General features: G+C 35.9%; 3 protein-coding genes and 2 pseudogenes across 3 annotated transcripts; 4 read left to right on the plus strand and 1 right to left on the minus strand.

Moving 5' to 3' along the window:
• The first annotated feature begins 1,981 nt into the window (after nucleotides 1–1,981).
• On the plus strand, nucleotides 1,982–2,472 carry LOC147949857 (uncharacterized). The gene is made up of 2 exons (XM_087510933.1): nucleotides 1,982–2,299; nucleotides 2,395–2,472. The coding sequence occupies exons 1-2, from the start codon at nucleotides 1,982–1,984 to the stop codon at nucleotides 2,470–2,472; spliced, it is 396 nt and encodes a 131-aa protein (XP_087367059.1).
• Nucleotides 2,473–2,915: 443 nt separating this feature from the next.
• Nucleotides 2,916–5,226, plus strand: LOC104790171 (uncharacterized). The gene is made up of 9 exons (XM_010515873.3): nucleotides 2,916–3,152; nucleotides 3,440–3,506; nucleotides 3,595–3,677; nucleotides 3,784–3,886; nucleotides 3,988–4,144; nucleotides 4,242–4,370; nucleotides 4,453–4,539; nucleotides 4,678–4,722; nucleotides 4,923–5,226. Exons 1-9 carry the CDS (start codon nucleotides 3,065–3,067, stop codon nucleotides 5,070–5,072), a joined length of 909 nt encoding a protein of 302 aa, XP_010514175.1. The 5' UTR covers nucleotides 2,916–3,064; the 3' UTR covers nucleotides 5,073–5,226.
• Nucleotides 5,218–6,812, minus strand: LOC104790179 (rhodanese-like domain-containing protein 4A, chloroplastic). Its single transcript, XM_010515883.3, has 4 exons — nucleotides 6,095–6,812; nucleotides 5,882–5,984; nucleotides 5,606–5,751; nucleotides 5,218–5,534 (listed from the first exon to the last, which is right to left on the minus strand). The coding sequence occupies exons 1-3, from the start codon at nucleotides 6,679–6,681 to the stop codon at nucleotides 5,647–5,649; spliced, it is 795 nt and encodes a 264-aa protein (XP_010514185.1). The 5' UTR covers nucleotides 6,682–6,812; the 3' UTR covers nucleotides 5,218–5,534; nucleotides 5,606–5,646.
• A 1,730-nt stretch (nucleotides 6,813–8,542) lies between these two features.
• Nucleotides 8,543–9,591, plus strand: LOC147949858 (putative F-box protein At4g10190 pseudogene; annotated as a pseudogene).
• Nucleotides 9,592–10,203: 612 nt separating this feature from the next.
• Nucleotides 10,204–17,045, plus strand: LOC104707883 (putative F-box protein At4g10190 pseudogene; annotated as a pseudogene).
• Nucleotides 17,046–20,807: the final 3,762 nt, after the last annotated feature.

Raw genomic sequence — 20,807 nt, forward strand, 5'->3', positions numbered from 1 at the left:
AGAGAGACAATTTGCTAATACAATAGCACTTCTAAATTGATAATTTTATTATTTATTATCTATGTTCGATGTTTTAGACAAAATTTATTTTACCTTACAGATTTACTTTTGCGTTTTGCTTTTTGGGAAATGTCATTGAAAACACTGTTTGAGAGTCAAATAAACTATTCAATGATTAAAATATTAAGTAAATTATAAAAATAATTTAATTATATAAATAATATGGTAATGATACATGGTAATTATTTTGACACATTTCACACAAATTAATAAAATGTTGAATTATACATGTTTGACTCTATTTAATAAGTGTTTATTGGTTTAAATTCAATGAAATAAGATTTGAATTTAGAAATAAATTAATAAAATTAGCATTAAAAACACGTTAGAAATATAAAATACCACGTTTTGTGAAATAATATTTTTTCTCTAAAATAACATTTTTTGCGAAACTGAGGAAGTAAATACTAAAAATGACTGTACATTACACTTATATTTATTGAAGTATACAAATATCCATTAAAATTTTAGTAATTGCAAAATACCAAATATTAGATGCCTTATAAACTTTTGCTGATCATTTATAATAAAATAAAATTAATTTATAAAAAATATTCGGACTGGTATTTTATCTAGTTCAAGTTAAAAATATAAGGTATCAATACAATAAAAGTAGAAATGATTGATCTCCAATGTTGACACATGAACTTTTTAGTTGAATGAAAAGTTGACACATAAGTAAAAATCAACAAACAATAAAATTATAACAATTAATACACATCACCTAAATTTTGATTACATGTCATCGTTCATGTCATCGTTCATGTCATCGTTCAAATTATCTAACATTTCTCATTCTCCTTCTCCGCTTCACCATGTCTCGAGGACTCAGCCGTTACTCTAAAAAAAACAGAAATGGGGAAGGGAGTATTATGAGGGGATCTTCACTCTGCGACAAGATCTGGTGATGTAGCGGTCGTTCCATATATAATCAACTCTAATTCGTTGGCTTTTAATTTTAGGGGTAAGCATTCTCGGACTCCGTATCTTTTTTTTTTTCTATCTCAGCAAAAACACTCATCTTCGATTTTGATTCTGGTTGATTGTGAAAGTTTAAATTATCGCAGCAAAAACACTCATCTTCGATTTTTATTCTGGTTAATAAAATTGTTTCGTTTCTCTTATGATTACTCAATGTTATTTGGCACTACCTTAGTTAGGGTTCATGGCAAGCTCCATATTGTTTTTAAAAAAGTAGCTATCATTGTTATTGTTAATATAATTCCTAAGTCCATGGTTTCAGATTAGACTGAAAGATTTACTTACCATTGTAGGTCTATGAATATGATACAATAGTTGGTGAAAGAGGAGTTCAATTATAACGTGGGCAAAAAGCAAAGAGTAGTCATAGCCATAGCAATTGATAAAGACCCTAAGGTGTTGCTATTTGATAAAGCCATGAGTGCTCTAGACGCCGAGTCACAGCGTGTGGTCTAGGATGCATTGGACCGGGTTATAGTTAACCGAACCACCGTACGTGGTGGTGGCTCATCGGTTATCGACAATCAAGAATACTGATATAATTGCGGTGGTTAAGAATAGAGTCATAGTGGAGGGAAGAGGAAATCATGAGACTTTAATTAATATCAAAGATGGTGTTTATGCTTCTTTAGACCGCTTTTAAATCGTCAATCAACAAATAATAACGAAATAAACAAAAATTTACCATAAAACACAATCTTAACCAAAAACATAAAAATTATATATTTCAAAAACTACAAAAAAAAAAAAAAATTATAAAAATAAATAATCTAAAAACAACTCACGGCTTGGCGCGAGTACTAACCTAGTAAACATAACGATCCAAGAGCATTTGGTGATGGGTTTGTCTGGCAGTGTAGAACATGGCGATCTGGTTATGATGATGTCTTTTTCAAAAAGTCTATGGTTTAGTATGTCTTAATTCCTGATCTCGATAACTATGGCCGCTACTTCGTTTCTCACTGTCAAGGTTCTCTTTCCTCTCCATAGAGGCGTAATATATTGTCTGTGTGATGATGATGTACTTCATTCACGCTGTTTTCCGGGTAATCCCGAAGCGGCAAAAATTTCCGATGGTGTTGTAATGCAAATCTGCGACCCTCGATGCATATGGGATCCCGGAATCACAGCAGAAGCATTTGTCGTGAAGATCTTAAACAACTTCTTTGGAGCAATGGATTTCTTCTATGTGATGTGGAGTCAAGGTGTGTGGAGTTTCAAACAAATAATGCCCACAACGCATACATATCACACTCTTGTAAGATGGCCAATGAAGAAGAAACATAACATGTTTAACTACGTGTTAGTAAAAGGATCAACAAATTCAAGACATATTGCAACCGGTTTATGCAGATCTTGGAGACAAGCAAACCTGAATCGAAGAAACCGTCCATGGAAACTATCATGGAGAAAGATGCAATTCGGGGATGAAGATGAAGTTATAATAAGCAATTATATATGGAGGAAAATCAGAAGATGGCTTATATCATATCGTCAACAATGTGTTTTATGACAACCAAGACCATTGACATCTCTTTTTGTGTGAGAGTTTCGATCAATCCAAAGGTATTGCGATGTAACAGATGGATCGATGCCTATGATTTTCGAAAGCGTTATAGGTATTTCATCAGTTAAAGAAGATGACTTCCAAACAAGAAAATCACACGAAATTGACTAAAATGACAAAAATGATAAAGTATTTCGCAACACTTAATTTGCTTTACGATATTTTTGTTACACAAATCATTGTTTATATTTGTAATCTCATTAATGATCATGTATACTCTGATTCATATTAATAAAAATTGCTTGAATATTAAAAAAAAAAACATAACGTTGGTTTGATTGATGATCAAGTAAAAATTAAAGAAAACAACGGAAACCCTGTTTATGAGATAGAGGCTTCGCAACCCTAGAAACAAAAAAGTATACCATTTTGTCAATTGTCATTTTAGCAACAAGAGGAAGAAGATAGACGTAAGACTCTTCGATCTTAATCCCCAAGGAGGAAGGAAGTAAAAAGATGGGATTTCATGCTCTTAGACCTTCCATAGCCTTGAGCGGCTCTCTCCTCGGCTTCTTATCCAAATCTCACAGTCCTCTTCTCCCCGGTAATTTCTACAAACACTTGGTGGGCATTGTCATTTTCTGAGTTCTCTTTCTGTTAAAACTGGATTTTGGAATCTAGTGAGCGATCGAATCAATTCGTGGGCAAAAACCCACAAATTTTTTTTGCATAATTGTCAAAATGCTAGAGGAATGAGACACAATTGAATTCATCGATCAATCTGGTTCAGTTTAATGCTCAGTTTTCAATTTCATTTGAAAATTGAAACTTTTGGTTTTTTTTTTACTTATTTAGCTTCATTAGTGATAGTTTCATGTGTTATTTGTTCAGGGAGATGGGTTAAAGCTGGAGAATGCAGTACCATGAAATGTTTTGCTTCAGCTACTCGTGGAAAAAAGTTAGGGTCTTTTCTTTAAAACATTGAAATCAAGAAGATTACATCTTTCTCTGCTTCACTTTAATGGACTCTTCTTGTTATGTAACAGCAAAAAACAAAGACTGGATGAGGCATGTGTTGAAAGGTTTAACGAATACAGTCGCACACTAATACAATCATGGATTATGCAAGGTGATTCCTTTAAAGCACATAGAGGTTTATGTTATTTGTATTAAGGAAGGAACAAGAAGTTCTTGGTGTAGCTTAATCTTAAGTGTTTGCATGATATGTTATGTAGGCAAAGTTCTTGTGGATGGGAGAAGAGTTAATAAAGCTGGTATGCCTGTATCTAATACTGCTGCTATAAAGATCACAGCTGAGGTTCCAAAATTTGTATGTAGGTGATTATTCTATCCAAGTTACCCTATCTTTCTACAGTTTCTTCATTTTTGAAAGACTCTGTTGTTGTCGACTGTCCACTCGTGTTTCTTTCACTTTGCAGAGGTGGACTCAAGCTGGAAGCTGCACTTGAGAAGCTAGATGTTGATGTTTCTGAGAAAGTAGTTCTTGATGCTGGACTTTCTACTGGAGGGTTTACGGATTGTTTGCTTCGTTATGGTGCAGCTCATGTTTATGGTGTAGATGTTGGTTACGGTCAGGTTAGTGCTAAGTGTTTTACCTAGAGATTGTTTGATTTCATCCTGGGAAGAGCCTTGTTACTAATTAGTCAGTGAATTATTCGGTGTATTGTAATAGGTAGCTGATAAAATCCGCAATGATAAGAGAGTGACTGTTATAGAAAGGACAAATCTGAGATACCTCCCTGGACTCCCCCGAAAAGTAGATGTAGTGACCCTTGACCTCTCGTTCATTTCCATTCTTAAGGTAAGTTTGCGACTGGTTCAGTTAGTTTCTAGGAACAATGATTGTTATTTGTTATGTTGGAGACTTACAAATTTATGAACAGGTGATGCCAGCTATTATGAATGTGATGAAAGAAGATGCAACTTTAGTTACCCTTGTTAAACCCCAATTTGAAGCTCGAAGACAACAGGTATTCTGTTTAGTGACCTGAAGATACTAGATTTCGGATACACTGAATTTTGATAAGGGGCTATACTTGTATAATATAATGCATAAAACATCACTGTGTTGTAATTATTGTTTCTTCAACATCTTGTATCTTGTCAAGGTCGGGAAGGGTGGCATAGTGAGAGATCCTGAAGTACATCAGGAGGTATGTATGGCTCTCCCTGGCCTCTTTTTAACAATTGAATCTTCTCGGGTTAATTTACTACAATTGAATCTCTTTCTTTGTTGCTATTCTGGATTCCTTCCTTCTTTTTCTAATATCTTGGATAGCATTAAGCCTTGATCTTACATATCCAGTCAGATACGTGTTAAGTACAATCTTTGATGTCTTGTTTATGGTTGAAGGTTCTTGAGAAGGTAATAAATGGTGTTGAGCGCTATGGATTTACCAACAAAGGGTTTATCGAATCTCCCATAAAGGGCGCTGAGGGAAACATAGAGTTCTTGGTTTGCTTTAACCGAGGGACAGTGAAACCAGAAACCGAAGAGTACTAGACTTATATTTCATTGCTGGGAAGTTAGAGCTTAGAAGCTTGTGTGAAATGCTATTGATTCTTCTTTCACAAATCTCATTCTAAAACTCTTCTCTTTAAGTAAACTTTTCTTTTGATTTGGTGATATCGTAAATCTCAAAGATAAATTACCAAAAGAACCGCAGGTTAATTTTTTCAAACAATCTCAGGAGGAGCATTACACATAAACTTTTTCCTTCTATAGTTATAACTAGTCATACAATACAAATATGAAAAGGTACAAAAGCATAAAAGCTTCAGAACAATAACTAGTCTCATTTTATTGGAATGGCTTGAGAAATCATTCTGTAGACAAGGTTAGCTTTTGCCAAGCATAGAGTGGTCTTGAGATCTACTCAAGTCTTTCAATATATCACTAGTCTTCCACCAAGAGAAGCTTTCTTGATGTAACTCTTCCATGGTTTGCTAGTATCATGTCTTGCCACTGCAAAGGCAAAAGTTAAATTGGGAGCCAAGAAAAACAAAATCTTTTATTATAGCATGACGTAAACTAACCAAGAATGAGAATCTGCACACCCTTAGGCTATGCTCTTGAACTAGTTTTCAGTTCCAACAATGGACGCTTCATTGTTGTTTGATGACTTTACATTTTTCGCAGTAGACATATGCACAGGTGGAGGCAAAAGCTCTTCTTGAATGGCCTGAGACATAGGTTAATAAGGTAAGCAAGACAAATTCCAAACCTTTATGACAGAGCCTAATCCAAAACAAACATCTGAAAACATTCAAAAGAGATCATATTGATTCTACAGACAGAGAGATGTAACATACCAACCAACCATTCTTCCCTCTCGCACCTCCCCTGATATAATAAGCCTCTTTGAAGCCATTCTCGATCAGCAATTCAGCCACTTTCGACGAGTTACCATCAAAACTGCCTTCCACATCAAAGGTAAAAACATGTAAGAGAAGAGAACTCTCAAAACAACAACAACACACACAGAGCAATGTCTTAAAGTTTGAAGCTTTTGTTTATCCCCTTACTTGTCAAGAACACAGACAACTGTATCCTCCGGGTTAGAGAAGCTTCCTTTAACTCTCTTCAAGAACCCTTCCTCATCACTCTCACAAAACGGAACCTGAACTGAACTCTTACCAAGAAACTTAAGATTCGGTGAAGCCAATAAAGCCAGAGTCTTGTCATCTCTAATATCCAAAAGCTGCGAATCAGGTTCGGTCTTGAGCTTACGAAACGCATTCACGGCGGATATTGGTTTATACTTCCTCAAGTAAAAAATCACAGCCGGGTACACCACAAGGTACATGAAAGTGCATCCCGCTACGAAAAATGGGTACTTGTTGAAGAAATTGTCAATCGTGACCAAGACTGACTCCAAATCGATTTTTCCGGTAGGTGGGTCTGAGATTGAGTCGAAGGAGTCAGCTGCGAGAACAGGGGATGTGAGGATGAGTTGGGAGATGGTGAGGGAGAGATGGGTTTTATTGGATAAGTTTCGGAGTTGTTTTGGTGAATTTAGAATGGGATTTGGGAATTGAGAAGTTGAAGAAGAAGTTTTTGTTAGGTTTCCTCGCGGAGTAGAGGATGCGAGGATCATCGGAAGAGACGTCATCAGTGATATGACGACGAGAGACGGACGATGAGTGGAAGCGCCAAGAGGATAAGAGAAAAAAAGATAATTAAAAAAAAAAAGAGAGAAATAAATTTGTTTTTTTTATATATATAAAAATTGTATTAAGTGACAAATGTGTTTTTATTTTAAAATGTTTTTAAATGGACAAAAAAAACTAATTTGATTTCATATCTTATTGTTAACCTTAAAATAAACCATATACTCCACTAATATTCATTTTACTAATCCAACATAAAACACATTAAAATATTGTAATATATTTTGATAAAATATAAAATGAACTTAAATTTAATTTAATGGAATTATAGCCAATCTGACTTTAAAAAGAAAAATTTAAATAACAATTACAATATGTACATCTTTACAACCAAAAATAGCCATTGTTACGGATCAGTAGAATGGCACTAGAGAAGCCCATTTAAAAGAACCAATGACACTAAAACGATTTTTTTAAAAACTTCAATGAATACAAAAAAGTTAATAGTTGTCATCAAATAAAGAATTTCAACTCTTTTATTTTCTAAACTAATTTCAATTACTATTTCATTAGGATTTGGAGTTGAGGTTTGAGAAAACAAACAAAAAGACATTGTTGACCAGTTGATGTTTTTCTTAAGAAATCTCCATAGCACAAAAAAAATAATCTTTACTTCAAGTGACGGATCGTTTAGCTTATAGAGGTATCCAGTGTGATACCATGTATAAAAGATGTGATTCAGCATATGAGACAATTAACTACACTTTCTTTGAGTGTCCTCGTTCGTATCAAATTAGGTTTTCCTTATGAGGCTGTGTATTTGAACCTTAATTTTATCTATGGGAGCGGATTATCTCATGTAGGAGATCAAAAGTCTTTTCATCAGTTACCTTTGATATTATGGTCGATTTGGAAGGATAGAAATAAAAAAAAATGTTCCAAAGTATACAACTCACGCCAAACGAGGTGATTACTCAGGCGGTAAGTGACAAATATTATGGGAGGATGCGCAAACTCAGGCAGTGGTCCTTCAGATCCATCAGATACTATGGTTCCCTCAGTGAATCCGGGTCAGGGCCCATATTGCCAATTAGATAGATCCTGGAAAGCATCTAATCCAAACTCAACTTTGGGTTAGTGGTATTGTAATGGAGATGCTCAGACCTTATTGTTGGGTGTAAAATGTCTTCGATGAAGTCCTTCCTCGCAGAGTTGGAAGCTCCGTTTTGGGCTATGAAATGTCTCTTTGTAGGCAGAATTTCCTGTCAGAGTTTCGAGACGGATTGTGCAGATCTAGTAGCAATGACTCAAGCCCCTGAAGACTCGCATGCTTTCTCTAATCTTCTGGACAATTTTCTCCTGCTACGAGGCATCTTCCCTCATTTCTCCTAGTCCAAGATCTCACGCTCGTCGAATTTGCGGGCAGATTATCTTACTCGGTTGCTAGATCTTTAATTTCAGCAATTTCTTTTATATACTCTTTTTGTCCGGTTTGAAATATCACTTGAAGTTTTTTTAAATTAATGTTCGGTTGACAGATATATAGATATATATATATATCTACATATATTTACACTAAGAAATCCCCATTTAGAGGAATTGTGATGGCTATTTTCGTTTTTTTCTCCAGAAATGGTATGTGAGTGGAATGTTGCCATACTGCCTCTGTTGGGTTAACGTTAGGACTGGCAAGTGGCAACTATACTTCACCGCGGGGTAACATCTGATTCACTTAAGTTCATTGGAGAGATGTTGAGAACAAAACTGATACTAAATCCATGTAAGAGTCAATCTCCCTAATTTTGTGGTGGAGAGTCACAATATCCTTCTTAAGTTAGTATTACTCATGCCACAACACAAACAATGGCTATATATCTATCGTCTATGTTGAATGTTGATGCATGGTCCAGCATGGAGCATTCGTATGTGTATATATTTGGTAAACTAAAAACTAAACTTATGAAAAAAAGTTTAATTTTGCAAACACGTATCTCCTCACGATAAGTTCTCGTCGTGCTTGTGATATGTTTTTGTGCAAAAAAAAGATCATTTTTCTAAAGTTTAAGAAACACGGTATTGGTTACAGATCAATTTAGGCTAAAAGATCCTTTTTCTAAATCTTCAGAAGAAGTCAAAATACGCGACATCTTTCACTGTGACAGCTTGTTGCTATGCACCACCAGAGACATTAGACTTGTTGTTTGGAATCCGTATTCACGTGAAACCAAGTGGATTCTGCAACCACGAAGCGCCTACAGGACATCAGATTACTTTGCTCTCGGTAAAACCTCATGCAACAAGTGCAAAATCTTGAGGATGCAACAATTTGGTGAAGGTTTCCCATACTTACTTAAGTATGAAATCTATGACTTTACGTCTAGTTCGTGGAGGTTTGTTGGTAAGACTAGAGACTGGTTCTACTACCGTGGAAGGGCCGTGCCATGTCTGTAAATGGAAATACTTACTGGTTTGCTTATAGTAAACACAATGTGGATTTCTTACAAAGTTTTGATTATTCAACAGAGAGTTTCAGAAGTGTGTCTCTTCCCGAGGATCATCATTATTATCAAGTTTGCAGCTTATCAGTGACAAGAGAAGAACAACAACTTTGTTATTTAACTAAGGTCGAGCGGCGTATAAATGTGTGGATTGCAACAAAGATTGAGAGTAACGACTCCGCATCATGGATCAAGTTAGCCTGTATCCACCAGTCTATTTGCGTTTGTAATGCGAAGAATTTCTTGGTCGACAAGAAGAACAAAGTTGTAGTGTGTCGCGGTACAAATGGGGTCTCCAACAAGTTCTTACACATTTTGGGAGAAAATAAATCCATACAAGTGCATCACCATGATGACAAATCTGAATGCTCACTTCTTGTCAATTATGTTCCATCTTTGGTTCAAATCCAATAAGGTTATTTGAAGAAAAGGTAAAAAAAAAGTACCGGAACAACTAGTGATTTACATAATGGTCGAACTAATTTATGCATTCTATCCAACTCTTGAGACTTTAAACGTTATTTATGTATTGCTAATTTATATAACTTGTTTCTAAACGATGTTCTGTTTTTATTCCTGCCAATCGAATAATCATGTTGGTTGTCTCTCTTATATCCTAAGACTTATACTCTAGCTTTTGTTTCAGATTGAGCGGATCATGTTCTTTTCATTTAGAGTTTATTATAGCAACTTGGACACCTTAATTAGCTGTTTCATAATGAGTGAGACATTTACTTAGACTAGAAGACGAGAGTAGATTATGGTTAATCATCATCAGTTTGGGATGGGTTTCATGGCCAACCATGAGAACAAATTTGTAATGTCTTGTAGTTTCCACACACTACTTTAATTTATGCACAATCTATAATATTAAATAAGTTGCTACTCTATTTATAGTTAATCATCATCAGTTTCGGATGGGTTTCATGGCCAACCATGAGAACAAATTTGTAATGTCTTGTAGTTTCCACACACTACTTTAATTTATGCACAATCTATAATATTAAATAAGTTGCTATTCTATTGATGGGTTTGTTCGTTTCGTTGCCGCAGGTACCTGCAGCAGACGCAAGTATGTTTGTTTGTTTGCTTGCAGCAGGTACTTGCAGCAGACGCATGTATGTTTGTTTGTTTGCTTGCCGCAGGTACCTGCGTTATGACGCTGCGGCCTGCGTCTAACATTTTTAAACGTTGTTTCGATTCAGCGGTTAAAAACGTAGACGCAGCCACAACCGCCTGCGTGCCTGCGTCAACCAAACGAACAAGCCCAATTTGTTTTGTTCCCAAAGAATATATAATTCCAGTTTATATATCCAACGCAAGTTGAATATATAATGTTGAGTTTTTTTTTTCAAACGATAGTATTTTCTGTAATCTTGAGTTACAGAGTTATAGAGTTATGATGCAAAATAAACTAGTAAGTAAAGTACGTGAGATCGTTTAATCTCCACAAAAATGCGCAACCGTCTCAACTCCTTCTCGCCAGAGAATCCAGCTATCAGAATCTTTCTCTTTAGTTTCTAATTTGATTGTAGTCCACTCTAAGTGTGGCAAAGCTCATATGAGGGGGCTTTTTACTTTATGTATGATGTTCATGTTCCATTACTCTCTCTTTATTTTATGTATGATGATGTATTTGGGGTGTCATAGTAATTAAAGTGTAAACTTTTTTTTATTTGGTATAAATCTTAACATTAAACAAAAAACAAATATATACCTAACTAAAAATTCTATTAGAGATATCTAACTAACCAAGTATAATGACGAGATTACGAAAACGCAAAACATTTTGATTCCAGTGGAAGGCTTGGGCCTCGACAACCGATTTGATTTTTTTTAAGCTCTAAATTAAGACCTCTCTCATCTTGTCTCTCTAGTTTCCCAAGTATTCAACCCTAACTTCGAGCACAATGTATCTCCCAGAGGAATTGGTAGTGGATATACTAGCTAGGGTTCCAGATATTTATCTGGCACGATTACAATTTGTATCCAAAGGATGGAATGCTCTGATCAAAGATGTGAGACTTGCGAAGAAGCACTCCGCTATGATGATCATGTTGCTTGATTTTAGGGTTTACCTAGTGAGCGTCAATCTCAACCTAATTGACAACAACAAGGTGATGGTAACAGATCAATTTAGCCTAAAGGATCCTCTTTCCAAATCTTCAGAGGAAGCCGATATAGGAAACGTCTTTCACTGCGACGGGTTATTGCTATGCAACACAAAGGACAATAGACTGCTGGTTTGGAATCCGTGTTCACGTGAAACCAGGTGGATTCAACTTAGAAGCTCCTACAATAAATTAGATTACTTTTCTCTCGGTAAAACCTCATGCAATAAGTACAAAATCTTGAGGATGCAACAATTTGGTGAAGTTATGCCATACTTACTTGAGTATGAAATCTATGACTTTACCTCTAGTTCGTGGAGGGTTGGTAAGACTGGAGACTGGTCCATACTACTGTGGAGGGGCTGTGTCATGTCTGTGAATGGAAATACTTATTGGCTTGCTTCTGAACGAACAGAGAAGGCAAGAGTAAAGTTGAAAGGAACTTGTGTATTTTGATTATCATCTTTTAGGTTTTTTCATCTCTCATATATACACCTCTTTTGGAACTATCTAGAATATACATAAAGAAAGCTTATTCTTGGGTCACAACTGTATGTGGTGAGTCATCCAACAAGCTTTGCAGAGGATCAAATTTGTTCTTATCTGAGCACATCATCATCTTCTCCGTACTGTCGCTAACGGTCTTCTTGCTCAAGGGTGTGTTCTTTGTCTGTTTGTGCTCTGTTTGAATGTTTGATGTTGAGACTTGGACTGTGGCTTTTGTTGTGTCAAGGTCCACGGTATTGTCTCTTACACCCTCCCTCAAACTTGGCGTGGAAGGCTTTGGAGAAGTAGACACACCGAGTTTGGGACGAAGATCAATAAAGGACGGTTTTGGCAGCGGTTTAGTGAACACATCTGCAAGTTGGAGATGAGCTGGAATATGATGTGTTTCAATGAGACCTAGTGCCACTCGCTCTCTAATGTAGTGAAAATCCTTATCAAAGTGCTTTGTTCTGTTGTGAAGAGCAGGATTAGCGGAGAGGTAAACTGCAGATAGGTTGTCGCAGAATACTTTTGTTGGTTGGTGTTGTGGAACCCCTATATCTCTGAGCAGAGATGCGATCCAAGTAAGTTCTCGAGCAACAATGGAGAGCTCCATGTACTCTGCTTCAGTAGAGGAGTTGGACACTGTAGTTTGTCTTTTTGCGGACCAAGAGATTAGAGTGGATCCTAGCAAAATGCAGAAGCCACCAGTTGATCGCCTAGTCTCCTTGCATCCTGCATAATCACTGTCACAAAAGGCAGACAGAACCGGATTGTTGTGTTTCCTGATTGGTAGGCCCATGTTTAGTGTTCCTTTGACATATCGGAGGATCCTCTTGAGGAGACTGAAGTCTGAATCCGTAGGAGCATGCATCCTTTGACAGATGAAGTTGACAGCATACTGAAGATCAGGTCTAGTGATGGTGAGATATTATAGTTTGCCCGCTAGACTTCGATAGTATGTTGGTTCGGAGAATAGTGGTGAATTCAAGTTGTCAAGTTGCTGCGGAAGGGGTGTGGGCATTGGATTACAGTCAGACATACCAGCTTGATGAAGGATGTCTGAGGCATAAGACGTTTGATGTAGAAATAAACCACCATCATACGATTCAATTTCTATCCCAAGAAAGTAGCATGGAGGACCGAGATATTTCATGGAAAACCGTGTGTTAAGAGCGATCAATAGCTGTTCCAGAAGTGAGTCACTACTGCCTGTGAGGAGAATATCGTCAACATAAAGGAGTAAAATGAGAACCTCCTCACCGTGATGACAAACAAACAGAGAAGGATCTGCAGTGCTGCATTCGAAACCAAAATCAAGAAGAAAATTGCTGAATGTGTCAAACCAAGCTCATGGAGCTTGTTTGAGACCGTACAGAGCCTTGCTCAGTTTGCAGACATGATCTGGTTTCTCTGGATCAACGAAGCCTGAGGGTTGAAACATGTATACTCCTGCAATTCACCGTGAAGGAAGGCATTTGATACATTGAGTTGTTTCAGAGGCCAATCATGTGCCACTGCCGTGTCGAGGACAAGACGTATGGTTGTCGTTCTTACCACTGGACTGAATGTTCTTACCACTGGACTGAATGTTTCAAAACCTTTGGCCACGAGTCGAGCTTTCAATTTGTCAATTGTTCCGTCAGGCTTGTGTTTGGTTTTGAAAACCCATTTCGAGTCTAAAATGTTCATCTCCTCCGTTGGTTCAACCAGAGACCATGTGTTTAGCAGATGAACTCTTCCAACTTCGTCCATCACTGATGTGTTCCATCCTGGATGCTTCATTGCAGAGGCGATAGTTTTTGGCTCATCAGAAGTGGACTTAGAGACAATAAGCGCATACCTAAGATTTGGTTGTGAATGCCAGCCTTCGATCTTGTAGTCATGGGATGGACATTTTCAGCTTCTACAGGAACACCATCATCGTCGTCTGCAATGTGAGAGTTAGATTCATGTTGATGATCATTGTTCGTTTCGACATTGTTTGATGCAGACGTCTCTGCTGCAGAAGAAGTTTCCAAATCTGGTGCAACATTGATTGTAGGTTTGTCCAACAGTTGAACCGAAGGGGAAACCACTGGAGCAGGAGACATACACGGTGAATGTTGCCAAGCTTGAAGCAATGGAGTGTGATATTTAGGAAGGAGGTGACTGAATTTTTTTTTGAAGGGAAACGTACATTCATCAAAAATGACATGTCTGGAGATATAAATTTTCCCAGTAGGTGGATACAAACATCTGTAACCTTTGTAGTTGTTGTTATATCCAAGGAAGACGCATTGGAGGGAGCGAGGATCAAACTTGTGTTGTGTCAGTGGTCTCAAGCATGGGTAACAAGCCGATCCAAACACCCGTAAAGCAGAATAATCAACCTTCTTATTCAGTAGAATTTCATGAGGACTTATATTCTTCAAACCCGTGGAGGGGAGGAGGTTGATGATATAATTAGCCGTGTAGAAGGCTTCCACCCAGTATTTTAGAGGTGTTTGACTATGAAACATCATGGACAGACCAAGTTCCACCAAATGTCTATGCTTTTTCTCTGCAGTTCCATTTTGTTGTGGAGTGTAGGGGCATGAAATTTGATGGTGAATGCCATGTTCTTAGAAGTGTTTCTTGAGAAAGTTGTTTGTGAACTCGCCTCCTCCATCACTTTGGAATATATTTATTTTGATATTAATTTGATTTTCGACCAGCTTTTGAAACGCAACAAACACAAATGCAAATTCAGACTTCAATCACAAAGGAAAGAACCAAGAATACCGAGAATGATCATCAACAAAAACTGCATAATACTTGAATCCTTTGTTTGAAACAACTGGTGATGGCCCCCAAAGATCACAATGAACTCTCTCTAGGGGTTGTAAATCTCTAGAATCAGAAGAAAAAAACTGTAACTTATTGCTCTTTCTCATCTGGCAAGGCTCACAAATGGGAGAAGTTCTGCTCTTATTCACTTCAATCTCCTTGCAGGCTCGAAGATGCTGAAGAATCCTTGAGTTTGAGTGTCCTAACCGATGATGCCAAGTATCCAGGGTTGCTGCACACTGACGATTTGAGTAGAACGCAACAAATTCTTGATTCTGCAGTACATATAGTCCTTTTTTACGAGGACCCTTTGACACCACTTTCTGAGTGGTTAAATCAATTATATATACAAAATCAGAATCAAAGAACACTCCACAAGAGTAATCATCACATAACTTAGATACTGATAGAAGATTCTTTTGCATATCAGGACAAACTAGAACTTCATTAAGAGGAATAGTACCTTTTGCAGAGGAAATGGTGGTTGATCCAATATGAGTGATCGGTAGGTAGGCTCCATCTCCAACCATCACAGCATCAGTCCCTTTGTACGAGGTAGCATCTTGTAGACCTGAGGTTAAGGTGGTGATGTGAGCGGTAGCCGCTGAGTCAAGGTGCCATTCTCTTCCATTCTCATCAGACACGCGGAGATATGCAAACGCTTGACTTGGGACCTCACTTTGATAGTTATTGTCAAAGTGGTTGTAGCATTTTATCGCTGTGTAACCAGTACGGCCACAAATTTGGCAGATTGGTCTCTCCCCTTGCGTTGTAGAGCTGGATTGATGCTGAGAGAAGCCACGACCTCGAGTACTGTATCCACCTCTTACTCTGTTTTGACTAAAGCGACCTCCACGACCTCTTGAGTTTGGCTGATACTGGGAAGCACACGGGTTCGTCTTTTCAGTCATGAAAGCGAGATGAGGATTGGCGGATGGAGAATCATCATACGACTGCAGCTTGGTATCAAATCCTTGGACCTCTGAGATGACGTCGTTGAAGGTAGGAGTAGGGAGCTTGCTCAGGTAATTTTGGATAACAGTGGTGATAGGGTCATATTCTCTCCCCAACCCATTGAGAAAGCCAAAGATCTTCATGGACTCATCAATATGCTTGCTAATGGAGCTCAGAGAATCACAAATAGTCTTAAACTCACGACAGTATGCAGAGAAGGACTTATCCCTTTTTGACAGAAGTTGTAGGCTGCGACGAAGGGAGAAATCTCTTGCTCTGCTCTTGTTGAAGTTCTCGGCGAGGGAGTTCCAGATCTGCTATGATGTTTGGAGATTGTGGACATGGCCAAGAACCTCCTCAGACAAGGTCCCAAACAACCAGGAGCGGACTAACTGATCAGTACATAACCAAGCCTCATACTGGGGGTTTGGAACTTCGGTGGTGACATCACCGTTGACAACGAGACGACTTTTAGATGGAGCCGTGACAGCACCATTTATGAAACCAATAAGCTTCTGACTAGACAGCAGAGACTCGAACTGCGTCTTCCAAAGCAAGTAATTGCTATCAGTAAGCTTGAGAGTGACCGAACTTGAGACATGAACGTTATCCGGAAAGGGATATGTTGTCGCCATTGATTCACCTGTTAAGGTTCTCAAGGCTCTGATACCATGAACGAACAGAGAAGGCAAGAGTAAAGTTGAAAGGAACTTGTGTATTTTGATTATCATCTTTTAGGTTTTTACATCTCTCATATATACACCTCTTTTGGAACTATCTAGAATATACATAAAAAAAGCTTATCCTTGGGTCACAGCTGTATGTGGTGAGTCATCCGACAAGCTTTGCAGAGGATCAAATTTTTTCTTATCTGAGCACGTCATCATCTTCTTCGTACTGTCGTTAACGGTCTTCTTGCTCAAGGGTGTATTCTTTGTCTGTTTGTGCTCTGTTTGAATGTTTGATGTTGAGATTTGGACTTGGGCTTTTGTTGTGTCAAGGTCCACGGTATTGTCTCTTACAGCTTCTACTAAAAGCCACGGCGAATTCTTACAAAGTTTTGATTACTCAACAGAGAGTTTTAGAAGGGTGTCTCTTCCGGATGATCATGATTATTATCATATTTTTAGCTTATCCATGACTAGAGAAGAGCAAAAACTTTGTATGCTTACTCAGGACATGAAGCTACGTGCATGGTTTCAAAATATTGCACCTTATATAAATATATGGATTGCAACTAAGATTGAGAGTAACGGAGCCGCGTCATGGATCAAGTTCCTATCAGTTAGTTTAGCCAATATCCCAGAGCTTTTTTGTTTTTGTAGTGGGATGAATTTCTTGGTTGACCCCCATAACAAAGTTTTAGTGTGTCGCGGTAAAAATGGAGTCTCCAACAAGTTTTTACACGTTTTGGGAGAAAATAAATCCATACAAGTGGATCATCACGATGCGAAATCTAAATGCCAACTTCTCGTCAATTATGTTCCAAGTTTGGTTCAAATTCTCTGAAGAAGGTAAAAAGTATCGGAGCAAGTGAGTTGTAACAGTCACACTAATCTATGCATTGCTTATTTATGTTACTTGTTTTCAAACGATTTCCAGTTTTTTTTTTCACTGCCAGTGGAATAAATATTATTAGATATATTTCTTATTTAACTATTCAAGTTTCTTTTGTGATGACACTTGCGCTTTGTGATAGATCCTTCTAGAACTTAGACACCTTAGCTTTTAATTGGTTTCACATTGAGCTTTGTCTTTTTTATGGTTTTATTGTGTCCAAAATGATATTTTCTGTGTACATAATGGTGGCTTGTCCCATATCCGCAGTTTATCACGGATCGAGTGTTCACAAGAAGAGGATTTATTTTTGAATGAATTATCTTGAGGCTAGAAACTTGGATACCTTAGTTGTTGTAGTGAGTGAGACAATTATTAGTTTCCAAGACAATTATTAACTAAGTGCATATGTGTGTACTAATTTTTCTTGTTAATAGCAAGGAACAGATGAACGTATATAATTTATTCTTAAATTAAATTAGTTTTAGGAACAACAAATTTAAAGGTAGAAAAGAAAAAAAATCACTTCTTTAGTTGTCTCTCTTAACTAAACTACAACTAGATTTTAAATTACCGTATACCGTGGGACAATATTTTTATATAACATAATTTTAACTTTGATTTGTTTACTATATTTAGTTAATTAGTATTTGAATTGTTCATTATTAGTATAAATAATAACATACATAATAGGTAATTTATAAGATATTATCTAATTAAGACATAATTTTACTAATGATTTAATTGTTTTACAGAATTTAGTTAAATTACCTTGATTTGATATGGCAAATATTTTAATATTTGTAATGTTGACCAAATAATTAAATGAAGATTTAGCGCGTATTTTAACATCGAATTAATAATATTTTAAATTTATACTAATGTTAATTCAAACCCGTCAAGTTTTAGAACCCGTCCCACCATATAACCATATAATATAATAAGATTTTAATTGATAAAGAAAAATAGCAATGAAGTGGAGATATGATAAGGATAATACTCGATTCAAAATATCAATTTAGGTAGGAATATGATGTTAAATGTAAAGATTGTATAAGTACAAACAAAAATTGATTTAGGAAAAATAGAAATAAATTTAGAAGAGATATTTTAGGAATCAAATTGGTGTAACGATTTTATAGACATACTAGATACGGACCCACACGTACGTGCGGAGTTGATTTCAAAAACTAAGTTTGCTATCAAGTTTATAATATATTATATATATGTGAGATTATATTTGTAAGAGCATTTTTTTGTAATGTTAATATTCATAAACTCATACCAGTTTAGTATTCGATTTGTTTTTTATTGAGGTTAGACAAAAAAGAATTATCCAATTTGTTTTTATTATCTATATAAACAACTATATATAATAATAGTAAGATAAATATGGTATGTCTATTTGAGAACAGAAAATACAGTAAGAGAAAGGTGGTATGTCTTTTTTCAAGTATGATTTTCCATCTAATAGATATAACAATGGTTTTAATAATAATTTACATATTTTAGATTGTATACTTTAATCCATCAGATAAGAAAATAGGTAAGTATTTTGGATCAAGTTTTAGTAATAAATATATTCATTTGGTATAACATCTATAACATAAACTTATATTGGTTTGTTTATATCAAGTTTGTGAATGAAACATTAATCACCTCAAATCGACATGATAGCAGACACACATTAAATGTGAACTGGATTAGTGATTAGGTAGATTTATATTAAACTTGTGAACTATTAAACCTGACAAAAACAACAAAAAGCATTAAAACTGCATGAATCAGATGGCCTAAATATTCATATCAAGCGGGTCAAACTCATATGTTATGTTTGCCACGTAACATGTTAAAATATTTTCAAGCAGGTCAAACCTGTCCAGGCACGCAAGTTGATCCTCCAAATGATATGATTTCATCCTGTGATCCGAAATTCTCGTATCTTATTTTATCATCAGAGTTTAGATAATGTTTTCTATTTTCTGAATTACCTTTTTTCATCTTGTACCCATTTACTAACATATATGAGCAAATGGATTCATGGGGTAGATTATTTTTCATTTAACAACTGTGTTTTTTGTAAATACTTTTTGTGGTCAAAATTCTTAAATATTTTAAATATTGTTTATAAGAAACAGGTGAGAACTTTATAACAAAAAAACATAAAAAAAAAAAAAAAGAAAAAGAATGAAAAGGCAGAATATTTAAGTAAAAATTCATTTTTGGTGTCACAATTTGATTTAAAATTTGAAGTAATGAAAAAAAAAAAAAAATGTCAATCCAAAAACTAAAATAAATCCAAATGACTGCTTAAAAACATGTAAATAAAATAGAAGTAGAGGTCCCTATTATAAACATATACTTTGTCTTCGACTCTTGAAACTGACAATCATATACCTTTGTGCTTTCTACACTTTCTATACTATTTACATGTTTAAAAAAAAAAAAAAAAAATTATAGCTTCTCCCCCTCTGTTGCTTTGTACACCTTTCTCTGATCCTTATCAATGGCGGATATGAAATTAATATTCCTAGATAGAGGTTTACTCTATTCTCAAGTAGGACCTGCTTTGTAATCAACCCCGCACATCGTCTGATTATTAGTGGTTTTCTGTTTGGTTTTTTTCAAGTAGGACTTGCTTTGAAATCAACCCTGCCCTTTCCCATAGATTTAGTCAGCTGAAAATTTGCATGAATCAGAGTTATCTATTAAAATAAAACGTAAACAGTCAATATTTTTAATAGTAAACATAAAGCAATAGATCCATGTAATATATTCACATCTACATCAGCAAGTATGATCTCCATATAATCTTGACTTGTATCTTCCAAGTCATCTTGAAGGGCTTAATAGTAGCAAAGCTTGTGAAATCATTGTTGCTGCCATTTGTTTTGTGGGTCGATTGCAATTGTGGACTGTTTTCTGTATTTGCTTCGAGTGAGTAACAAAAAAATTGTACGGTTTTTATAGTTGTAGGTCATGATATTAATTTTAATATTATACACTAAAATTAAAGATTCGATGTTATCGGCGAAGGAAAATTAGGTAAGTAGCTAAGATTTTGTCAACTGTAATTTTTTCGTAACGATATGTAATTTTGGTTTAGATGGAGGGATATCACATTTCTGAAATAGTGAAAAGCATTTTACATTTAAGAAAGATTGTGTAAGCAAGTGTTTCTCATAGTCGTTATATAAAATTTTGAATTAGGAAACTTGCCATTCAATTAGATCATACTAATTATGTGGATTGATATTTTTAAGTTCACCGTATCTTTAAAATGCGATATTCACGGAAGTATTTACATTTAATCAGTCGTTAATTAATTATAATGAATGATTGGGCAAACTTTATGTTAATCAATATCTGTTTGGATACTTTTTTTTTTTGTAATGTTCGTTCCGAAAATATGCGTGATTGCATGAACTGAATATCTGTGTATTTATGGTTTTACATATTCCTCCATTCATCAGTTAATAAATAATAGTATAGAAACTAATGATCCAATTATTTGGATACGTAATATGAAAATGGGCCGTATTATTTAGCGTAGCCCAACACGCTTGGATCGTGTGTTTCCTTTTTTAAAATTTTGAAAATCCCATGTGTTCCTCCTTTTCCTTTTTTTTGTTCTTTTCCTAGCCCATCACTTTCGGATCGGGTTAATCATTTTCGGATCGGTTAATATAGGATCCGCGTCTTTTCATTTCTTTT

The sequence above is a fragment of the Camelina sativa genome, chromosome 1 (assembly GCF_030686135.1).
Source record: "Camelina sativa cultivar CO46 ecotype springtype chromosome 1, ASM3068613v1".
Classification (NCBI taxonomy): domain Eukaryota; kingdom Viridiplantae; phylum Streptophyta; class Magnoliopsida; order Brassicales; family Brassicaceae; genus Camelina; species Camelina sativa.